The sequence below is a fragment of the Pyxicephalus adspersus genome, chromosome 2, assembly GCF_032062135.1.
Source record: "Pyxicephalus adspersus chromosome 2, UCB_Pads_2.0, whole genome shotgun sequence".
NCBI classification, from domain to species: domain Eukaryota; kingdom Metazoa; phylum Chordata; class Amphibia; order Anura; family Pyxicephalidae; genus Pyxicephalus; species Pyxicephalus adspersus.
The window spans coordinates 137,099,437-137,122,844 of NC_092859.1; the positions used below are offsets into that span (position 1 = coordinate 137,099,437).

The window sequence follows — 23,408 nt, forward strand, 5'->3', positions numbered from 1 at the left end:
GAAAAGTAAAAAACACATTTTCTGTATCTCTTCCCAGAGTTTTGATTACCTTGCAGAATAGCCTATGGTGAAGATATAGCTACAACAGATTTGTAAGGTTTATCTCTGAAGATTGTGCTGGCAGGTGTATAAGATATTCCTTCACCAAATACATTTTGCAAAAGCCTATATATATCCCTTGTATTGCTTCCCTGCTGCATAATGAACATTGCACATGGAATGATAGATGTAGAATACATTTGTTTTATTAGTTTGGCACCCTTTTGAGTTTTTTTTTTATCTCTTGCATTTTGTGTAAATCTCCTACCATACCAGAACCAAGACAGTCCCTTTGTATTAATTTTTCTCCACCACCACCATGCTTCACAGAAGGCATGGTGCTCAGAATTCTTTACATTGCTCTACATCTGACATATGGAACTAAATACCTGAAATGTAGAGATTTATCTAGAATACTCTTTTTCTGTCATCTATCGTCCAATGACTGTGTTTCTTTACTCATAGTAATCTATTCTTTTTAGTTGCCAGTAGCTTTTTTACAATTAAGTATTATCTTCCAGTGTTCTGGGGGATACAATAGTATTTCCCTGTCTTCTTTTAACTGTTGCAGATGACACAAATATTCTTCTTGCTTAGGGCAGCAGCTGAGGGCCGACATGTTAGTCGTCTGCTTCATTGTGAGGTCATGTGACATTTATTGGTTGACTAAACTAGCTATGAAATCAGTAACCATTTAAATTTTATTATTTTTTTTTTTTTTTTTAACAAAAGTCATTAGTAGAAGGGGGAGCAGGGGGCTTTTGGATATCCATTGTGTTACAGCATATAGAAAGATGACAATGGCTACCATTGCTGGTGTCTGAAAACAATAATGAACAACTAAACTTACTACCTCTCATCGACAATGACATCTTCACTTGGACAAAGCTGAACTCTCCTGGGAGGCTGCTCTGCTGATCTAATGGCTTTGGAACGTTCTGGGACACCAGTGTTGAAAAGAACTGACTTGATACTTTCCAGTCTACATGCTTGTAGATTACCAACTCAAAAGGTAATAAGGTTAGAGACTTAAGCTGCGTACACACTTCCAATTTTTATCGTGGGAAATGAACGACGAACGATCGATTGGGCAAAAATCGTTTGTAAAAAAAGTAAGCAACGATGCCGACGAAAGAGGATAGTCGTTGGAAATGAACGACCAGGCCGGCGGATCGGATTGGACGACGATCCTTGACCATCTATCGTGTGTACGGTCGTTCATTGATCGTCCATGGTCTGAGCATGCGCGGTGAACGAACGTTCGCTCACTTCCTGTGGTGCACGTCACTTCCTGTATCGTTCAAACGATCGCATCTATAGTGTGTACAATATCTGCGAACGATCGTGTCGTTATCTGTATGTACAGGATCGGTGCTATACGATCGTTCGCAGATATCGTGCAGGATCGTTCGTCCTTCGTTTACCAACGATAATAATTGGAAGTGTGTACGTAGCTTAAGATAACTTGTATTTTTTTATATTTACACTATTTATTAAAATTAGCTTATTTTTTGAGATTATATAAATACACACACACTATAAACACAAAAAAAATCAGTGCAAAGGCTAAAGGTCACAACATACCTGTCCATTAGCTAAAATCTTTTTCAGCTCTGCAGAGGATGTCTTTAAGCTGTGAAATAAAAAAGGACATAAAACCATGAAAATCAGAACATAAAGACTGTCTCTTTATCTGTAGTATACAAGCAGTAGCTAAAGTGCTCCTTTTGAGGTTTTCATCATCCTCCTGGCAGATCACTGCATTGCTTTACTGAGGCATCTACTGTACATCAGTTCAGGTAACTGGTTAGTAAATCTGAACCCTCACTGGACTGAAATGAGTGTTCTAAAGCAGTGTATGTAATAATGTCAGTGTTCTCCTGCAGCCTCTGCACAGCCGCCATCTTACTACAGTCTACAATAGTGGACAATCCTGGGAAAATGTTTGTCAAAACCGCAATTTGTAACCTCATTTGGATATTCACGTGACAATGGAGGAGCAGAATTTAGAAACAAGGGCAGAGCATTGTCACCCTACTGCAACAACAATAACTTTCATAGGGGGATCACCAGGTATAATTTTAACAGAAATACTAAATTTAAAAGATTCAATATTATTTTTTTTTATAAATTTAAAATTTAGGTTCATATGTTGTATAAAATGTAATAGGCATTTCTAGGATAGAGTTTTTGAGCTTTTTGTGGTTCAGTTAAATCTATTTTATATTTGTATGGGTCACTCTAGATCAGGGTTTCCTTATCCAGGTTCTGTGGAACCCTAGGCTTCCTCCAGAAGTTGCAAGGGGTTCTTTGATCAATGAGCAGTATGTGACTCTCAGGTCAGTTTTACAGATACCAATGATCTTTGGCTCTCTAAAAGTGGCAGCCTTCCCACTGTCCAGAAATGTAGGAAGCATTCTTCTTACTGACCACTACACTAATGTACTGTGAGCTGTGGATATGGTAGTTAATGCAGGGGATCCCCGAAGACTTGATAGCTATTTCAAGGGGTTTCCCTGTGTTAGAAATAACACTTATATAATATATATATATAATATATAATATATAATAATAATAATGCTTATATAATATCTTGCTGATTTATTTTCTGTATTTCATTGAAACCAGTCAGAATTATCGCAGCAGCCAGGTGTGGAATGAAGTTCTTGCTGTCTGAAAGTCAGAGCAATTATTTGGTGCCCTAAGCAGTGCATAATACAACAGTGTACTCATGTAGTAGGTCACGCTTTGGTTAATGTATTAGAAAACTACATTACTGCTAATAAATAGCTCCTAGAATGTTTGAGAATCACATACATATTCCGTGTACTCACTGCCCTTTTCACAAACAGCCCTAGGGGAAAGCTGTAGTAGGCAGTGACTCTGATCCTGAAGTTAGCTGTTCATACCCTTACCTATTGCTGGGCATACTGTCAGATATGGAGGTGTTGCAGTTATTAGATGATCCGCCTCTGGTATTCACCTACAGCCAAAGTAGTAGGAAAAAAAAACACTGTTAGATACTTGTAAGGGGCTATTAAACTTCCTTATACACATCATGTTTGCACACTGATGTTTTTTGTTAAAAGGTCAAGGAAGTTCTAAGAAATCAATAAAAAGGTTGAATGAAAATGCTAGTTTTCTGGCTGCCTTTGAACTGGATCAAGCAAGCAGATAGTCAGGGGAAAGTTGGAACTTTTAATTTGTATATTGGAGTTTTGCAAACCTTTTGATTAACATAACATCTAGATGATTAGCATATGCAAACAATAGGTACCTAAAAAAATATATAATTACATTTTTGAAAAAAAAATGTATATGGTATATTTTTTTTTCTACAGGCACCACTGTATTCATTTGTACAATAAAAGTAGGGTCCATACTAAACCCCCAATTGCTGTTCTTGTGTCTCTGGGTACTATTTTGTAGGGTCATCAAGCAAGCTGCATACTAGAAATACTGCACAGATGTTTTACATCACTTGGCCTACTTTTATATAGCTACATAAGGCAGCTATAAGAAGTATTGCTTAAATGTTTGTGGATTAGTCAGTTGTTGGGGAAGCCATTAGCACAAACTTTCTATAAACTAAAAGCAATGGATTGTAGTGTTAGCACTAATCTAGAATGTAATCACATTAGGTAAAGCATTGTTGGAAATTATTACCAAGTCACTATGGGTTCTTTAAAGGAGCACACAATGAGCCTGATTTGGGTCTCCAAGGCTGGAGAGGATTCACTTTCATCAGTGAATCTTGGTGATCCAGCAAACTTGGAATGCCTTTCTAAAAAGCTATTTGTTAGCAAATGTTTTCAATTCTGGACCAGATCCATTCCAGGTTTGCTGGATCAACCGGGTTCACTGATGAAAGTTTACTTTCTCCAGTCTTGGAGAGGTTTTAAAAATCAGGCCCAATGTCCCTACAATTGTTCTATGCACCTAACATACTTGATGCCCAAAAATTCAACAGGGGGAATATTTATGAACAAGTAAATGTGACAATCACCAAATATTCACTGCAGGTAGATCAATCACTTAAATGTTAAGATATACCTGCTATGAAAGTTTAATGAATGTCACATTCATTGCTTTAAAAAGACAGGCTATAAACTGAGAAATAAAAATTAAAACCCCATTTCCATACACAAATCTTCTTTAGTTTGCTGCTATCCATGGTCACCTGGAATTAATTAATTTTGAACCTTTGCCCAGATCATGTACAATAAATATGTATATATTTCGAATAGGCAGTACATTTTTTTCTGAAGCCCTCATACATCTCCATACCTATAGGCATTGTGAAGTAACCTTAAAATTTCACAACACAGGCAGCGTATTTTCCTATGGAGAGCAGATAACTAATGCAAACAAAGAGTCAATGTTTCTAAGCTGTTAGAAACTGACCAAAGGTTACGTCAGAGTATCTGCAGTGATCTTTGAGGATCTTATTGAATGAATAACTTCACAATAAAAGCACCTAGATAGGTCAGTGTTTACTGCTTGTTAGGAATGTATATGTCCACAGCCTGGGCACAGATGCACTTTATAGCAGACTGACATTTAACGCTAAACAAAACCAGTGTTGATGGGCTGGATGAAAAAATACGACTCTAGGTTTCAACTGGCATTAATAACCAAATCCTATGCATTTGTGTGTGTGACTTCGGTTAAAGCGGAAGCATCAGGGTTCAGGTTGGATACAACTACCCTTCAGCAAATGTTGAGTGACCAAGGGCCTAGGCTGATAATGATGATCATGGAGATTGGCTTGGAATGGTTGGAAATTCATCTGTTAAATTACACTTGAGTTACAGACATGTAAGAAGATTTACATATCCAAACGTATTTGAACCTAACATTTAGGTATGGGTCTGTGATGTATGTACTTTTTAAACTCCCTGCCCAGCAGGACTAGAAAGAAAGTAGTAAGGGGTGGTCAGGACTATAGGGCAAGCAAAGAGTTGATGATCTAAAACTATTTTGCTGATGGAAAAAAAGAATATGTGATGAGGATCCAATATGGTGATGCTCAATTCGCCAATCAGCAGGATGGGAATAGGGCAGTTACCAACCCATATTGTTCTAACGTAGGTGAAGAAGTGACAACCTGCCCATACAGTATTATCAGGGATTGCTCGGGTTTGAAGACTGTTAGAATAGAAATAAAAGTATAATTACTGTCACAAAAGTTAACAAATTAATTTTAATTGCATATTTAGCTACCTTTTGTTGACTGATTTAAGCTTTCATGAATCTTTTATAATACATTTTTCTTAATTTTCCAGTATCATGTTACACTTTTTCAGCATACAGGGGGATAAACAATGCTTAAATGCCCCACAAAATGTATTAATTTCCTCACAGTAGCCAGTGAGTTAATAGCCAATAAGCTGCTGGTGAGATGCAAGGTTCATATCTATACTGTGCTTGCAACTATCAATTTTGCTAGTAAAGGCGAGTCCTGCTTGTCAGCAGTGTGGAAGGTACAGGGTTTTGATTTTTTTTGACGTTTCAATAAGTGGAACACAGCATTTCAAATCCATCCAACTTTACTGAAACAATTATTGAAATTCCTACCTTGAGGCCATGTATGTTCCGCTTCCCGGGAGGCTTGCAGGCTGCAACAGTAATAGACTAAATTGTAGATCACATCGGGGCCATTTACAATTCCTCCCCCCCCCCCCTTTTCCTTTGAAATGAATCGTTTAAAAAGAAATGAGAGTGACACCAAAATTAGCAGCGAGGAATGATTGAAGAGAGGCTCTCTGAGCAGAGAGAGAAGTCCCAGAAGACGGGATCCTTTCTGTGAAATAACACACCCTCCTGACACTGTCTCATCTAAATTCTAATTTCTGCTTAAAAGACATAATAAAAACACACACACACAGAGTAAGCTAAAACTGATTGTGTGCTGCCCTTAATTCCACATTCTGGAGCAGGTGCTGCGATACTGGGAATTCCATGCAATAGAAAGAACTGCCTATTCATATTAATATCCAGGATGTTCTCCACGTGCTGCCTGTCAGCACAGGGCCTCTTATTAAATGTTCCTAATATCTTTTTCGCAAAGGTCAGTCTTGGCTCATTTCAGGCCACAGACAGGAGCCTTGCATATGGCATTTATATCTAAGTACTGACACATAGGCAGCACTGAGGTATAAATAATAGTGACCTCCAGACTGAAAATATGCTGTGAATATTCCAACCAGAATAAGAGATCCACAGATTTCATCTCAACCACAAAATATCTGATTAACACTACCTCGGCCAAACTAGATAGCGAAAGGCTGAGAATCCCATTTTTCGATGGCGTTAACACACACCATTTCCTTTTATTTCCTTTCATTTAGGTTCCTAACATCCATATAGAAAATATACCCAATGCTTTTTTCCCAGGGTAACATAGCACATGGGTAAAAATTTTACCCATAGAGATAAGTTAGTGTGTGGGGCTTTGTTTACTGCTGACCTGCTGTGTGTTGGAGGATCAACAGGAATGGATAGTAGCACCACCAAACACACATGCACAAGGAACGTGTCCAACATGGATCAGCACCCATTACAACATGTGTGACCATGTAAGCAGAGGTGTGAAGCTACTCTGAAAGCCAAAAATTGAAATTTAGTTCCAAGCTATATGTAGATATTTACTAAATCTCTTACTTGATTTCAGTTTTCAATAAAACAGATGGCTCTTGTAGTTTACCTAAAGAGTTTGGGTTGCAACACAGAGAAAGTCCCTCTAAGATAAATTAGAATAATTTCAAAACTTTTCAGCCACAGAATGAAAATATTCACACATGTATAATTTTTACTCAATCGAGATGGAATTAAATCCTGGTGCCCCATCCCAATTTTAATCAGACTTATTAAAAATATAACAACCTGGACTTTAAAGGCACTTTAGTAGGGTGCCTTTTATGTCCAATTTAAATAAGCCAATTCACACATGTAACCTTCTGAAGGTCTGAAATATGGATGTTGCACACAATAAAAATCTACAGTAACAGTTATCTTCTGTGTTTGATTACCACATTTGATTGCACAATAAAGAACATTAACATTTGTACTATTTATTGAATATATACAACAAAAAGATGAGCATAACGTAATTAGTATAAATGTGTCCACTTCTTGCAAATCTTGCTTTTTTGTAGAGTTATAGAAAAATATGTGAATGTACTGCTGCTCTTCTTTTTTTTTTTTCACAAAAAATCTACCAAAAAAGTAAAAATTTAAAACTCTGTGTAATCTCAATTAGCAAAGTAGTCAGAGAATTGTGAGTTATGCATTGTATACTGTACCTGACTCCAGGGGTGGGTCCTGGATGGTAGATATGTTTCCTCGTGCTTTAGGTCATGTACCTTTTTAGTACAGGTGGCGTATTGCAGAGTCCAAGAAAGTTTGGTTGTCAATCTGTGGTTCCTAATTGATTAAATTATTACAGGGCCTGGACTCTGGGATAGGAAGGAAGGAGCTGGGTGGGTTTTCGTATCCCACCGCTGTACAGGCCAGGTTTTCAGGTTGGCCTGACAGGTATGTCTGAGGCAGTCGGGAGAAGGGTATGGCCACATACATGCATTAAATAGTTGGCATTGGAAAGAATTTTTCACAATCCTTTCAAACGACAAAATACTGAAAAATGCATGAACGAGCTCTGAACATACACCGCCGTTCTGCTCTATGGAGAGAGGAGGGGGGAGAACGAAGGAGTGGCACCCGGCTGGGCTCCCCGCTCTTCACTTCCATTCTAATTGTTCCTCATCCGTGGATCGGCCAGGATGGCTCCATGAACGACGAGCGCTGTACACACGACAGATACTAGTCGAATATCAGCCCTGAGGTGATATCCGACAATAATCATCTGACGTGTGCACGTAGCCTAAGTCTCAGTCTGGGAGGAAGGACTGCTGACAACAGCATCGCAGGACAACTCCATGTTCAGGATGAACGACTGATACCGCAAAACCTTTAGCTACCAGTGAGTGTCAGGAGCCCTCCTGGAGTATCCACTTGGGCGGTAGCATTTTGTTATATTACCGACCTAACAGGACTTATTAATAAAGGAAGCGGTTTTGCTTTATGCCTGAACCATACTAAATGGGCTTTGCTGAAATTCTACAGTGCCCTGTAATGCTTTAATTCCCCTCACAACATATTGTAATTTATTGAAAGAAAGAGGTGTATTTTTGCTGGCAGTAATCATAGCATGCTTTGGAAAGGCTGACATGTGCTTGCAATTTCATGTAAATAGTGATTGTTACTGACAGGTCAACTTTAAAGCATGTCTTTAAGGGTTTAGATACACTTGAAATAGCACATATTTTGCTTTTAACAAATGATATTCCCCAAACTGAAATCAGAAACAGCTAGCCCATATCACTTAACTAGCACATACAACTATATATTATGACTACGGTAGCCAAATAGCAATGCACAATGTAATAAGTTATTGTTATAAGTTATGGGCAGCACGGTGGCTCAGAGGTTAGCACTTTGCAGCGCTAGGTCCCAGGTTCTTGACCAAGACTCTGTCTGCATGGATCTCTCGTCTCTGAGTACCCCGGTTTTCTTCCCACATTCCAAAAACATACAGTTGGGATAATTGGCTTCCCCCCAGATTGACCTTAGACTGTGGTAATGACGTATGACTATGGTAGGGGCATTAGATTCTGAGCCTCTTTGAGGGACAGCTAGTGATATTACTATGGACTTTGTAAAGTGCTGTCGGTGTTATATAAATACTGTGTAATAATAATAAGAAAAAGTGTTTGCCTTTCATGTCACTGAACACAAAGGACAGAGATGCTACTCATCCAAGCCTGACTACCAATAATACATATATGTAGGGAGCCAAAGGGCTATATTTATTAAAGCTCTCCAAGACTGGAGAAAATAGACTATCATGGCTGAACCTAGGTGATCCAGCAAACCTGGACCAGCTCCATTCCAGCTTTGCCAAATCACCCAGGTTTACCCATGATAAATCTATCGTCTCTAGTCTTAGAGAGCTTGAATAAATCAGGCTCAAAGTGTCAGTAACAACTGTCAAGAGACTTTCATAGCATGATGGCAGTTTGGTTATCCTGAATTTGTTCATTTGCTTTATTAAATTTTGAACTGGACATTGTATCAATTAGAACAATGGCTCCAGAGAAGCTTCAGAAGTTTAGGCCACTTAAGTATGCAAAGATCTGAATAAACATCAACTATATGTTTGTTATAAAGATATAAGGACATCTTTGTAGCGCCACAGCCATACAACTCTGGAAGCGGTGAGCAAGGTTTTAGGTCATGTGATAAAGTAGTAGTAAGAGTCTTGAGATAAAAGGAGCTCAGTTTAGCTATATAATTCCACAAGAAGTTCTGCCTGTCAATGCAAGATGACAAATAAAGATGATTACTATGAATATAAACACGCTCACAGGTCTTGGCTCACACAGAGCAGGCTGCTCCCTTTCCACGTCCCCTGCACGCCACAAATTGTTGTTAAAGTCACTGTCAATTTTGATTGATTGTCTTGAAGTAAAGAATTACATTTTTGCCCCTGCTCTGTCTCGGTGGAATGCATATTTAACCCCTGCTGTGTCAGCGGAGAGTGCGCTGTGCCCCAGCTATTAACAATCGTCACGCACTCTATAATTACTGCACACATCAATAAGCCTTTGTGCAACGCAGCAAGATGTGAAGTAATGTTTCAGCGTGGGCGGGCATGCAGCAGGGAACAGGTGCAAGACGTCCTGTTTTGTAGCTGTGGAATGCGTTTGTAAACGTTTGTCAGGCGTGATGCTGGTGTACATGCAAATGCACTTTATGAATAAGCAGGAAGGGTTCGCTGGAGAACCTGTGTAGGTATGATGCTGCGTTTCCCAGGTATGGTTATGCTGCAGTTCAATGGCTAAAATTTGGCTTTATTTCACCACAGTGCAGCCGACTCTGTTATGGCACATATAGTAAAGCTTGCAACCAAAATTAAAGTTAATACGGTCAAGCAGGGGTGTCAAACGCAAATACACAGTGGGCCAAAATGAAAAATTTGGACGAAGTTGTGGGCCAACCTTGATATTTATTGAAAAAATATCTACAATTAATTAAGTTAGGTCGCTAATCAACGGAGGGGGGGGGGTCGCTTGTGGGTCCAGAGAGACGAGCCAGCAGAGCATTCTGGGATTTGCAATATTAGTGCTGTATGCACTGTCCACCGGCAGGACAGCTCTAGTGGACATTTGGTATTTTCTCGTGGACAAAATAAAATTACAGATTTGGCCCACAGGCCTGAGTTTGTCATCTATGCAGTAAAGCATACTAGCCAACATAAGTCCCTATTTTGACAAATTCAATGGTATTATTAATGTCTGAAATTGTTCTGTGTTTCTCTTGTTTTCTGCTACTAAGATTAATTAAATGTTTATTAGAGAAAGGATAGCTCTTAACCTGGGTTGTAGATCTAATATTGCCACCCCAAGTGTACAACTAATGGTTATGCAAGGAGAAAGAAGATAGGTAAAGCTGTGTTTTTTTGGCAATATGTTTATTTTGTAATAAATTGTCACAAAATAGCAATTATTAAAATATACATAGGTTAGGTAGGTCTTTACCCATTATATAGGCATGGGTGTAATCAGACAAATCTCACTGGACAGGTAAGGTTCCTGGCTCAACATAATAAAAACATTATACAGTCAAATCTAAACATCTCTTGTCACGATGCGTTTTGCTTGAACAGCTTCCTCAGGGGATATATGGAGATTGTTATTGGGGCATGTTGGTTGTTCTGACCAAGATGTGTGCCAGGGAGGGGAAACAGGTCAGTAGTAATGTGGAACCAAGGTGTCATGCCTTGGTTAGTGTTGATAGTGTTTCTGAGTCTCAATGCACCTAGTCTGGTCTATCAGCACCTTCCCCTCACAAAAGCTACAGAAAAAATGATGTCAAGCTACAAGTGGAATAGCATATTAGGGTCCTGGTTCTGAATTGTGAGACAAAATTCAAGATAGTTCTAAATTGTGAAAGCGACACAAATATTGCTAGCAGCTTAATCATGCTACTACAAACTCCTAGAACAAAAACACTTTTTTTTCTGTAAACTGCTTGTTCATCCTTTTAATAAATGCTCTGTAGTCTGCGCCTGAAAATGCAGGTGCTCAGTTTACAATATGTTTCCATAAATGTCTAAATAAGGATCTTCATTGCAAGGTTATCATATAATCTTTTTTCCTAAATAAATCTGTATATTTAAAAAGATAAAACTTCTGAAAATAATACAATGAATGATATTTTTATAATTAGGTTTAGATTTACCTTAATCAAAAGAGGCAGCGGTACTTAGGAACAGGGCCTTGCTTTAAAATGTTGTTTTATATAATGTACAGCGCTGCATAATATGTTGGCTAATTAATAATAATATAATATATATATAATATAAAAATATAAAGATTTGCAGATGATTACTGGAACAAATGGTGTGTAGTAAAAAAAGCAAAAGAGATAAGTTGCCATCATTCGCTAAATAGAACGATTGGCTATCGCTACACAACTGGCAAATTACCATACAAAGTGTAAAACTGAACACTACAACATGACACTTGTGTAGCTGTATATGTTGTTCATCTGTTTACCGATCAATCACTATCTTAGTGATAAATTGTTAACTGGTCAGGAAGCGAAACACAATGACTAAAGTCATAGCTGGTGCAAAAGACTAGAAAACACAAAAAGGTTTTTAGGGCTTGGTAGTTATTTTCTTCTGGTCACAAATAGTGTTTGTTTGCTTCAGCCATAAAGAAGCTAATACTTTCCAAACCAATCAATGAAGTTTAGCCTAATGTATGTATTATTTATTGAACAAATACCTTTTAGCAATTTATTTTTTGGGTAAAGTATGCTTTTAGAACTGGAATCTGACTGGTGTCTTATCCCTCTATCCTATCTCCTACATTATGGCAGTGTAGTGGTTAAGGGCCCTTGGAGACTTCATTGTTTAAATTCTTGTTTCGCTAAATCGCCTATAAGAAATGATCTGGAAAAAATGATCTAAATGTGGTTTCAAGGCTGAATGCAGAAGCTTCATTGATGATCTGTCTCACACCGTGACACCTTTGAATGACTGAATAGACCTTTAGGCTCCACATATACAAAGCTTCAGTAACTTGCTATACATCATATGTGATCAGCTAGTGACTTCCAATAATGAAAAAGGGCACAAGGGGTTAAGTCTGAACATTCAAAAACACTGCGGCCCAAAAATCATCTGCAAATCTTAATATAGAGCAACATTTTAAATCAAGGCCCCATTCCTAAGTATCGTTGCCTCTTTTAATTAAAGTAGATCTAAACCCAATTAGTAAAATATCACTAATTTTAATAATTTCAGAAGTTTATCTTTTTAAATTTACTGCTTTAAGAAAAGAATACATGGTAATATTGCTATCAGTGCTCAAATTTTTTTAAGCTGGGTAGAAAGAAATTGTAGGCAGGTGCAAGCCCCAGAATTGGGACCCAACTAATCAGTAACCACCAAAAACAGTGGTTGCTGAAAAGTGCCGGGTGTTGCACCCGGCTAGAAGGGGCTGGTAGAACACCGATTGCTATAAAGATCCTTGTTTAGGCATTTATAGAGACGTTTTGTATACTGAGCACCTACAATTTTGCTATCACGTGCATTCCTGGTGCAGACTACAACGCATTTATTAAAAGGAAGAATGAGCAGTTTACAGAAAAAAGTGTTTTTCACTTGAATAAAATGGCAATTACACCTGATAAGGTCATTCCTGTCATATGCCATCATGGGATCAAAACAGAGGATGTACCTATCCAATACCATCATCAACTGATCAGGGCAGGGGGCACCCCAATCCTTTACTATTCAACATTGGAGAAGTGCCTATCCTATACCATTAACATGGGATCAGGGTTGTGGCTTGCTTATCTTAAACCAATATCATGGATTCAGAGCAGGGGCATTGGGTATCCTATACCATCATGGAATCTGGGCAAAGGAGTCCCTATCATAAACCATAATCATGGGAGGAGAGCAAGGGGCAGGACTAATGTTTACAAATATCATGGGCAGGAGGCTGGCCTTACTTACACCATCATCACATATTCAGGAGGGGTAACGTCCAACCTATTTCATCATCACGGGTTTAGGACAGAGGCATCCCTATCATACACCATCATTATAGGATCAAAGGAGGAGGCAATAGGTTGGCCTATCATAGAAAACTATTGTGGAATTAGGGCATGTCTGACCTGTAGTATCGTCATGAAAAAGAAACAGGGGCCCATCCTACACCATCATCAATGGATCATAGCAAGAAGCTTGCCTATTCTACACCATCAAATAATAAAGAAAGAGAGATTTGCTGGCCATATACTAAGCCTGCATAACAAGTACAAACTTTGACACAGGAGAAGAGGACCCGGCTCAATTAAGCCTATATTCTAAGAGGCTTGGGAACCTAGTATACAACAAGAAGGGGAAAACAATGAATTCTGGGTACCATAGAGGAAGATAGGTAGGCATGTTTGGTGGGATGAGGTGGGTTTTGGTAGTTGGTTTAAATTTGCTAGGGTAAAATCTACTCTAATGGCACAAAAGAGGGAGATTGGCTGAAGGTCTGTGAAATTCTCAGAGCTGTGTGTGTAAAGAGGTTATGAGTAAAAAGGTTATTAGTAGACTGCTGGAGGAGTGGATAGGGATATTGGATTTGTATTTCTGTATATTCTAGGTCAGAGAATGTTGGAACGTTGCAGTAGCCAAGGCAAGAAATAATGTCCAATAATAATCCATTCAGAATTGGGTTTGAGACACAAAATAGTTTACCACTCTATCACTAATCGGCCTCAGGGTTACAATACCTAGGTTCAACTTTTTAATATACTAGGTTCTAATGCTTCCTTACCAAGTACACTGTAGCAGACACAATTTTATATTTCTCACTCTGCTTTCAGACAGAATAGTTTTATGTACCATCTGCATCTACACTGAAAAAAAAAAAACTAAAAAGAAATACACTTCTCCCACAATGCAATGGGAGCTTCCCCTCTGTGCAAGTTGTGCCTTTAATCAGCATGATGAAGTGAGGAAGGTGGCAAAAGACAACATTTTTCAGGGTGTGAGGTTCTAGGCTGAATACCAGCTGTTCCTTCATTGCAAGAAATAGCTGCTACTAACTGATCATTATTCATCAATATCTACAAATGCTTTATTCCTCTTTAGATCAGGCACAGAAATAGGTGTTTACTTTTCTCCCCTTGTCAACATGCTAGTGATATTTTTGTACTTAAAATCTTTCTTTTTCATTACATACCTTATACTTACTGATACCATCACTTAGTTTCTTAGCCGGTGGGAATACTTGCCAGGGTGCTGTATGTAGCTTTTTGAAAATATCACAGCATCCTACATCATACAGACCACCTACATATGGTACCCAGCTTCCAAGACTGAAAGGACTGATATCCAGGAGTCAGGGACCATAAGACAGATGAAAAGTGCTAGATGATGCTGCATGCTGCATTTAGTCTGGAAATGAGATGGGCGCTATCTGACTTGCTATAGCCTCTAAAGCAGTGGTTGCCAACCTTTTGGTCGTCACAGACCACTCATTTCACGGACTCTGGACCGCGCATGCATGTGTCACTCAAAGGTAAAGACACTTACCCCAGAGTGACATCATGATGCCAGAACTCGCCAACTCAGACCTGCGATGGGAGAGTGGGCGGGTTTTGTCCAGAGGCACAACCCTCTCACCGCCCTAAGCCTGGGATCCATATGGGAGACATGGTCCGTGGCTCTGTCTGGCTGGTGCACCTCCCCAACGAGGTTCTTCTTCTGACCTCGCTAGTGGGGCACACCAGCACCAGTTGGCGACCTCTGTTCTAAAGGACACTGGGAGAGAAGGACTATGTGCACTGAAATCAGAGTAAGAATATTTACTAAAGGAGACAAGCCTGAAAAAAATTCTGGAAAACTAGGTCATGCTGGAGTTAAGGTTTAAAGTTGTGAGTTTTCTCTTTCAAAAACCAAAGACACTTGAAATTGAAAGAGATTCTAACCCACATCCACCCCAATAAAAATACATTGCAAAGGTTTAGCTGTAGTTCCATTCAAAGATTTAAATGTAATCTGGAAACAAGTAGAATTCCAAAGAATGTCAAGAAGCTTCAAACAAATCGTAAACACTTAGGCCCTGATTTATTAAAGATCTGCAAGGATGGAGGGAATAAACTTTCATCAATGAAGCTGGATTATACAGAAACCCTGGAATGGATTTCCTAAAAGTCATTAGCTATTTTTCATTAGCAAATGTTTTCAATTCTAAATCAGATTCATTCCATGTTTGCTGGATCACCAGCTTCCCTGGTGAAAGTGTATTCTCTCCAGTCTTGGAGAACTTTAATAGATCAGGGCCTTATACTCAATTATAGCAACATATCGCATTTCTTTGACAGTGCTGTACTGCCTACACCAGTGTTTGTCAACCAGGGTTCTTCCAGAGGTTGCTAGGGGTTTCCCTGAGCAATGAGAAGTGACTCTCAGGTCAGTTTAAGTGACACCAATGATCTTTTTGGCTATCTGTAAGGGTGACATTATTTCCACTGACCACCAAATTCATGTACTGTAAGCTGTGGATATAGTAATTATAGCAGGAGTTCCTTTAAGAGCTGAAAGTTATTTCTAGGAGTTCCCCTATGTCAAAAAGGTTTAGATACACTGGCCTGGACTGACACTGGAACTGCACCATTTTATTTATGTGTTCAGTTCTGCTTTAACACAAAAAAAAATTATCATCAGAACATCACATAACTTACCACCTGAGCATAAAACATTGGTTTCTAAAGCTAACAGTCCTGCACCAAGAAGTACCTGTAAAATACCTGCACAGTACTTTCACAAATGTACAGTTACAAATCTAAACCTACCGCTACATCAGAACTTACCACGAGGGTAGATCTGTAGGGGCTCCATCAGTGGACCGCTCCCTTGCTGTTCCAGGACCATGCTGCAATACTGTAAGCAGAAAACAAACAGTAGGTACCTCAGTATATTCAGGTCATCATAACATGATCATTTGGTGAAAATCCTTAGAGATTCTGAAAATCAGACAAATACCAGAAAGAAGGTTATCCAAGTCAGAAGTCATCCAAGTAATTCTTTCACTAGCTCAGCTAGCTCTGTTCCTCCCTACCAAATAATCTGCTTTGTGTTTTTACTTAAGATTAGAAAGCTGTCCAGGGGGGAAGCTGGGGAAGCTGAGCTGCAGAGATGGACCTAAAGTGCTTAGGTACTTCTGCTGTAAAATTCAAAGATGAGGAGTATATTTAATTGCTGATAATGAAATGTAAATACTTGAATGTCTATACACAATAGATACAGGTTTACTTTTTTTACGTACTGGATTGTATGGCTTTTTATTACTTTACATAACCTACTTAGTATTACACAGCACAGAAAGAATCATTCTTGGATTTCGGAACATTTGACCCACCTATACCTACTGTAACTGTCCACAATAGATTTTAGTGGCTTCTGAAATAGTTGAAAGATGAGGACAGGGATAGATATATATATTACTACACATATACACACACACACACACACACATTTATACATGTACATGCAGAAGATACATATACATCTCTTACTATATAGGTCCACATAAATATCCTTAATAGATTTAAGTTGGTTACAAACTGGTAGAGAATGTGTAATCTTTTCAGAATGAGGAAGAGAGGCAGCTGACAGCCTGGAGGGGGTTAATTACCAATGAGCCGTAACTTTAAGTACTGCATAAAAAAAGCTAAGAAATTGATAGTTCATTTATCCGGCACAATACCTAATGCACAAGTCATTAGAAGAGATTATTCTTAATGTACTGTTCACACTAAAAACATCAAGCGAGACCTCAACCCTTAAAGTCATAAGAGACCATTTGTATCTCCAGGATCTGGGAATGACAAATGGATAAGGATGTAAAGGAGCATTTACAGGTACAATGCATATAAAACGGGAAAAAAGAATGTCAAAAAACAAGTCTTTTGTCTCCACACTGAAATCTTGATGCCCAGGTTGCAGATAGGTACACAAATAAAACTAATTTTTCAGTTTGTCCTATTCATAAAACTGGCTATCAGTGTAAAGATCACTAGCACTATTGTATTAAAGTGGAGATAATCATCTGCACTGAAAAGGTATGGGACAGTTACCACCACTTTAAATTTACACATCATCCAGACCCAGTCAATAAAGTTTGGTCCAGTCTTAAGTCCCTGATGCACAACTTTAGTTTTTGTGTGTTACATGTTGTGTCTCTTTCCTATAAATATCTTCTGAACATTTTTCAGTCTCTAAACAATCACTTGTAACTTGTCTCTAGTGTCTGATTATCCCCTAGAGCACATTACCATCCTCTGACCATCCCCTGGAGCACGTTCCCAGTCTCGGACCGTCCCCTGGAGCACGTTCCCAGTCTCGGACCGTCCCCTGGAGCACGTTCCCAGTCTCGGACCGTCCCCTGGAGCACGTTCTCAGTCTCGCACCATCCCCTGTAGCACATTCTTAGTATCTGACCTTCGCCTGGAGAACGTTCCCAGTCTCTGACCATCCCCTGGGGCACGTTCCCAGTCTCTGACCATCCCCTGGGCCCTGGGGCACGTTCCCAGTCTCTGACCATCCCCTGGAGCATGTTCTCAGTATCTGACTATCGCCTAGAGCAGATTCCCAGTCTTGACCACCTGTAGCATGTCCCCAGTCTCTAACCATTATGATGCATGCCTACAGTCTTTCACCATCTCCAGTTGCATAACTGAATTCTCTGACTGCTTTCTCTAGCATTGTCATGTAGGTTGACCACCGCTATTTCAAGCAAAAAGAATAACCTCTAGATGCAGCAAACCCTATCATTTTTAGAGCTTTACCATAAAAAGGTTACCTACATAAGACAGCATAGCCTTCATCTCCTCATCACTCCTCACTGTAATCCGGTCCCCATCCTCATCTTCGTCTAAAAATAAATAAAATGAAATTAATTTCTTTTACTGTACATTGAAATATTATGTGTTATGTTTTAATACTTAACACTAAAGTTAAAATGTTCCTCAGTTGTCTTCTCCCTTGTCTGGAGCCACAACAAAGCCAATTTTCTTTTTAAGCATAAACGCAAAATGCTTTTTTTTTTTTTAAAGTGAAGAAAGGTTAAAACATTTTATATCTGTCTATCCCCTTGTTAAGAAGATGTTTCCTCACTTCCTGTCTATAGAAGAACTAGTTGTCACCAGGCCATGAATTTAAGTAATATGTAGAACAGGGACACAGACATCATTAAAAAGCTGATGGGGGTTTTAGTGCTCCCTCTAAAAGTGTGTTTTAATTGCTGTACGTTTCCCTCAAGGAGAGTTCCCCTCACTTTCTGTTGTTGGAGCAGAGTTAAAAATCAGAATGGAGCCAAGCTCCGGAGCTTTTAGCTGGAGGGGACATTCAGCAGCTACTTCTCTCAGGAGTAGTTTACATGACTGCCTCTCATTTAAGAACACGTTAGTATGTAATTAGTCTCATAATAACAAACAAAAAAGTTGCCTATGTAAAAAATGTCTGAATAACTGGAAACAAAAAATGTTTAAAAATCTGATCCTAATTAGTCCAGCACTGGTAATAAAAGGGTTTAAAGAGGTTAGAACTCTAACAGTGAACTTCTGTTATTTGTTCCCATTTGGTTTGTTAATTATCCCACTGAAAAGAATATGTTTTGTTTGATAGGTTAAAAAAAATACCTGTTGAAGATGTAAAAAAAAAATCAGAGCTGTCCAATGTCCTTTTGATTCTGTGTTATCTTATGTCTATTTTGCCATCCTTTTTCTTTTCCTTTTTTTGGTTAAACTTTCAATTTTATTGCAACCCTAATAACAGAACAATAGCTATGGCCAATGAACATCAAACATTAAAAAACAACATTTTCAAATGATAAGGTGGTATCACTTCTATATTCTACCAAGTTTTCATCCTATAAGATTGTGATGGATGATTTTTCTTTAAATATGAGGATAGAGATTTAAAAAAATTGGAAGGAGATATAAAAAGAGGGGAGACATAAGAAAAGGGTAGAAAGAAAGGGGTATTTGGCATTTTTTCTCTTTATAAAGACGTTGCTGGTAAAGGATACTATAGTGAGAGATGTAACCAATGCTTTCTGATCAATATTACTTTTCTAATAAAAGGACAGGTGAATGTAAAACTAAGCAAAATTAAGATAAAGCATCCGACCCAGATGGCATCGCTTACCATGTTCTAAGCTTGACGACTGATAGGCTTCTATATCTTGGTTGCTTAAACTTTATTTAACTGGGTCAATTCACATGACAGGCATACAGCGAATATCACAATATTATATACTCGTAAATGTGAACTTCAGGCAGATTTAATATACAGCAATGAATGAGCTTTGTGTATTTTGTACACATTGTTATTTAAGTGTATCTAATCCGCCAGTCATTCTGCACACAGGCAGTGTAGCCCATGTATTCATTTCTTTTAATAGCCATACCCATGGCAGCAAAGCAAAATAAAGCAATAACTACAGGTTACAGGTTACAACAACTACACAATTTTAAATTACAACTTTGCTAAAGGTAAACCTGTCCTTTAAATGTCAAAACTTTAGGTTGAATTTTCTGTATTTCACTTAAAAAGCAACACTGGAATAGGATGAATTAGCAGTAAAGGCCAAAGAGACTATGCTACATGCAAATATGTCTCCAATATTGCAGATTCTTTGTGGTGTATTTAGTAGGTTGGGGATGTGTTCTGACTATTGGTTTTACCAAGTCAACCTGCTTTTTCCCTGCAATTCAAAGATACGGCTGAGCTGTCTGGCCAGGGTGCATGGATGCTGGGAATGACTGCAATGAAAAACAACTTTTTGGGTGAAATATTTTTCAAATATGTATCTCAGCTATGCTGACTGCTTAGAATTAAGCTTTAGGACTAACCTGGAAACTATAAAAAATAAAGCCTAGTTTTTGTTCAGATGTTGGAATTTCCACTCATCTAAGATATCTGGATTTTAATAAAGCATTTACTATCGCTGAGAGCAGTCCAGTAGGTAAGGAAAACCCAGACTTTTTCGCAGAGTTCCCAAGAACACCATGGGCTGATTTAAAGATGAATGAATCTGGAACTGAAGTGACAAATAATGATATTCAGTCTACATAAAAATGCAAAATAGAGTTTACAAAGCCAATGCGTTTCGGGGGCTACCCTTCATCAAGGGTTATGTTTTCCAAATGCAGAGATGTTGCTGGCCTTTGAATATGAGTCCCCAGTGTTTCAAGAGAGAAAATACCCGAGGTGTCAATAATGAGATGGGTGATGAAGGAAACTGCAACCAGGGAGGTAATTATCTTTAATTATCAATATGTGGGTCATGAGGTCATGCTCTTTATCCTTTTATCATACAACAATTGTTCCAAAGCAGGTGTATCAATAAATATGTATATATATGTATTTATACACAGAGTACACAGTATACAGATTCTCCAGATGCGGGATGGGAACCTGGTCGTTAAGCGAATTAGTCGGAGCATAGGATGGACCCAGTTTACAGCTCTGTGACCTTGAAGCGCCTGTCAGTTACAAGTTTACTGACAACCGGGGATTGTAGAGGACCATGAAGGCAGGAGACAGATGGAGCACATAGGATCAAAGAGCAGACGCCTCATGAATGTACACTGTAGAGTTTTGTACAGTGTACCTGTACTGGAAAAGTCAGTCGTAAGTGAGGGCGGTTGTTAAACGAGGACTACCTGTATAATACATATCAGTATATAAGGCAGAAAAAAGCTCAGTGAATTCCAGTAATAAAACCAGTGGCTTCACATTTACATCCATGATACAAGCAAAACTTTTGCTACCTGGCTTGTTGGGACATTTATTAGGGGTTTAGTATAAATATAAAATCCCAACACCATATTAACTGAATAATAATAAATGTAACAATAAAAATGAGAAAATTTAACAGTTTTTAGTACCAAAATTATATGAAAGTATATTTGTACAAAGCCATGTACCATGAAGCAAATTTAGACGAGAAAGTGTGATAATGGTAGGGTAAAAACTTAGAAAGAAACCAATGCAACAGCTTGAGTTGAGAACTAATCTAAGAACATAGGAAGTACGTTACCTTCACACAGATTGCAAAGAAGTGGAAAAGAAAATGTAAAGCCCACCACACATATAGAAACATAGATGCATCCAACTGGGAGGTCCGGTCTATGCATGATGCTAACGCATCACACAGGCCCCCGATTTATTAAAGTTCTCCAAGGCTGGAGAGGATACATTTTTATCAGTGAAACTGGGTGATCCAGCAAACCTAGAATGGATTTCTTCAAAGTCATTTGCACTTTATTAGCAAATGTTTTCAATTCTGGACCAGATCCATTTCAGGTTTGATGGATCACCTAGCTTCACTGATGAAAGAGTATTTTCTCCAGCCTCGGAGAGCTTTAATAAATCAGGGCCATAGAGTCAGTGTAGAAGTTCCCCATCCAGCTCTGGTAATGAAAGACCGTTCTCCAACATGTACAGTATGTATAGAATACTCCACCCAAACAGACCTCATGTCATAGGAAGGATAAAACATACCCTATGTCCTAAATAATTCCGGGTTCACCCTGTTGAAGCATTCTGCTACCCTGTGTACTTGCAGCTCCAACCAGTGTCAGATCTACCCTGTAATATTACCTTCCTATAAGAAACTACTGGAGCTGTAATCCCAACACACTGCCTGGACATATAGGCGCACTGCTAGCCCTTAAAAACTGAATTGTTTTGGCAGTTGGCATGCATGCAAGGAAAAAGAACCAATGGACTAAAACCTTGTGCAAAGAAATGTTAATAAATACCACTACATATACAGTGACCTGGATACACAGGAAACGGACATTGTAATTCTATTTTGAAGCATGTTAAAGATTTCACAGCAAAAAATAACATAAAAAACAAGTTCCTCACATTCAAACGCTGTAGTTGTTGCATCAGGGAGGACCTGGCCAATCACATCCTAGAAAAGAACAGAAGAAAGTTATTGTAACACAAGCTTTTGTTGCCAGAAACGTTTACTTAATTTTGTCATATTTGTCAAAATTTTCTATCGGAAACAATGGATTTCGTAATCATTGCATTGAACGATGCAGCCCAATAAAGTGGTGCGAAGTGTATGGTTTGTTCAAAAAGATGAGAGACGTCATCAATGCCAACCAAGTGTAAAGAGACTGAAAGCACTGACAGCAATACATTGTCAAAAGGTTTAACATTTTAGCTGGAGTAAAAGTTCTGAAATTTGTACTGAAGCAAATGCTTTTTAAGATTTTCTAAGCCAGCCTCTCTCCACCATTTTAACATTGGGTAACCCTTGAAATAACTATCAGGTCTTCAGTGAACCCCGTGCTATAATAACAATATTCACAGCTCACAGTATATTAGTGTGATGGTCAGTAGGAAGAAAGCTTCTTTCATTGAAGAATGTCACCCATACTGATAGCCAAAAAGATTATTGTATCTAATAAACTGACCTGAGAGTCACAAATTGCTCAAGGAACCCCCAGCAACCTCTGGAGGAACCCTGGTTGAGAAACACTGGGCTAAGCAATGCCATGAGGCCTAAAAACAATGTTCATGTAATATTACTTCAAATCAAAAACGCAAACTTAGAAAAATCTGTAAAAGAACCAAAGTTTTAAAAACATTGCCAGTGACTTTTATTCAGCAGTGAATGGTAAGATTTCTGAAATGTTTAAGGAAACATGAAGCTGACACTGGTAAGATGTAAATATTCTATCACACCGATATTTTCCCTTATTAAGTCATGTAAAATGAAATTTTTCTGATTTGCCAGATAGAAATATTGTTTCAAGTCAATTATATAAAAGTTTTTGAAGCCAGTTAGTGGGTGAGCGTACCAGGTTGGGGTTTCAGAAAAGGAACTGCAGTTTTCCTACTTCTAAAAAAAAATTAAAATGAATCTATACCCAGCGTTTTGTGGATTTTTTTTTTTGGATGAAGTAGAGACAGATTGAAACCCCTCATGATTTGATTGCTATCTCCCTAAAAATTATATTGAGATATTTCCCTAAAGCTACGTACACACGGCAGATTTTTATCGCCCGATAATCGGCATCGGCCAATTATCGGGCTAAAATCTTCCGTGTGTACAGTCGGTGTCGTCCATCGTGCGGACGACCGACCTGCCGGATCCACGGACGATGGACAACAGCCGATCGTAATGAAAGGGAAGGGGAGAGCGCGCAGCAGGGTGCCGCTCCGTCGCTCTCCCCCTCCCCTCTCCATAGAGCATGAACGGTGCTGTATG

General features: G+C 38.6%; 1 protein-coding gene across 1 annotated transcript in view; it reads right to left on the reverse strand.

Annotated features, from left to right (window-relative positions):
• MAP2K5 (mitogen-activated protein kinase kinase 5) overlaps positions 1-23,408 on the reverse strand; it is a 96,368-nt gene that overhangs the window by 71,010 nt on the left and 1,950 nt on the right. The window contains exons 2-7 of the mRNA XM_072402587.1: positions 22,052-22,100; positions 17,980-18,047; positions 15,985-16,054; positions 5,617-5,657; positions 2,955-3,022; positions 1,624-1,672 (exon numbers count right to left, since the gene is read on the reverse strand). Of these exons, the coding sequence (XP_072258688.1) occupies positions 1,624-1,672; positions 2,955-3,022; positions 5,617-5,657; positions 15,985-16,054; positions 17,980-18,047; positions 22,052-22,100 (345 nt within the window). The remainder of the gene's footprint in view (positions 1-1,623; positions 1,673-2,954; positions 3,023-5,616; positions 5,658-15,984; positions 16,055-17,979; positions 18,048-22,051; positions 22,101-23,408) is intronic.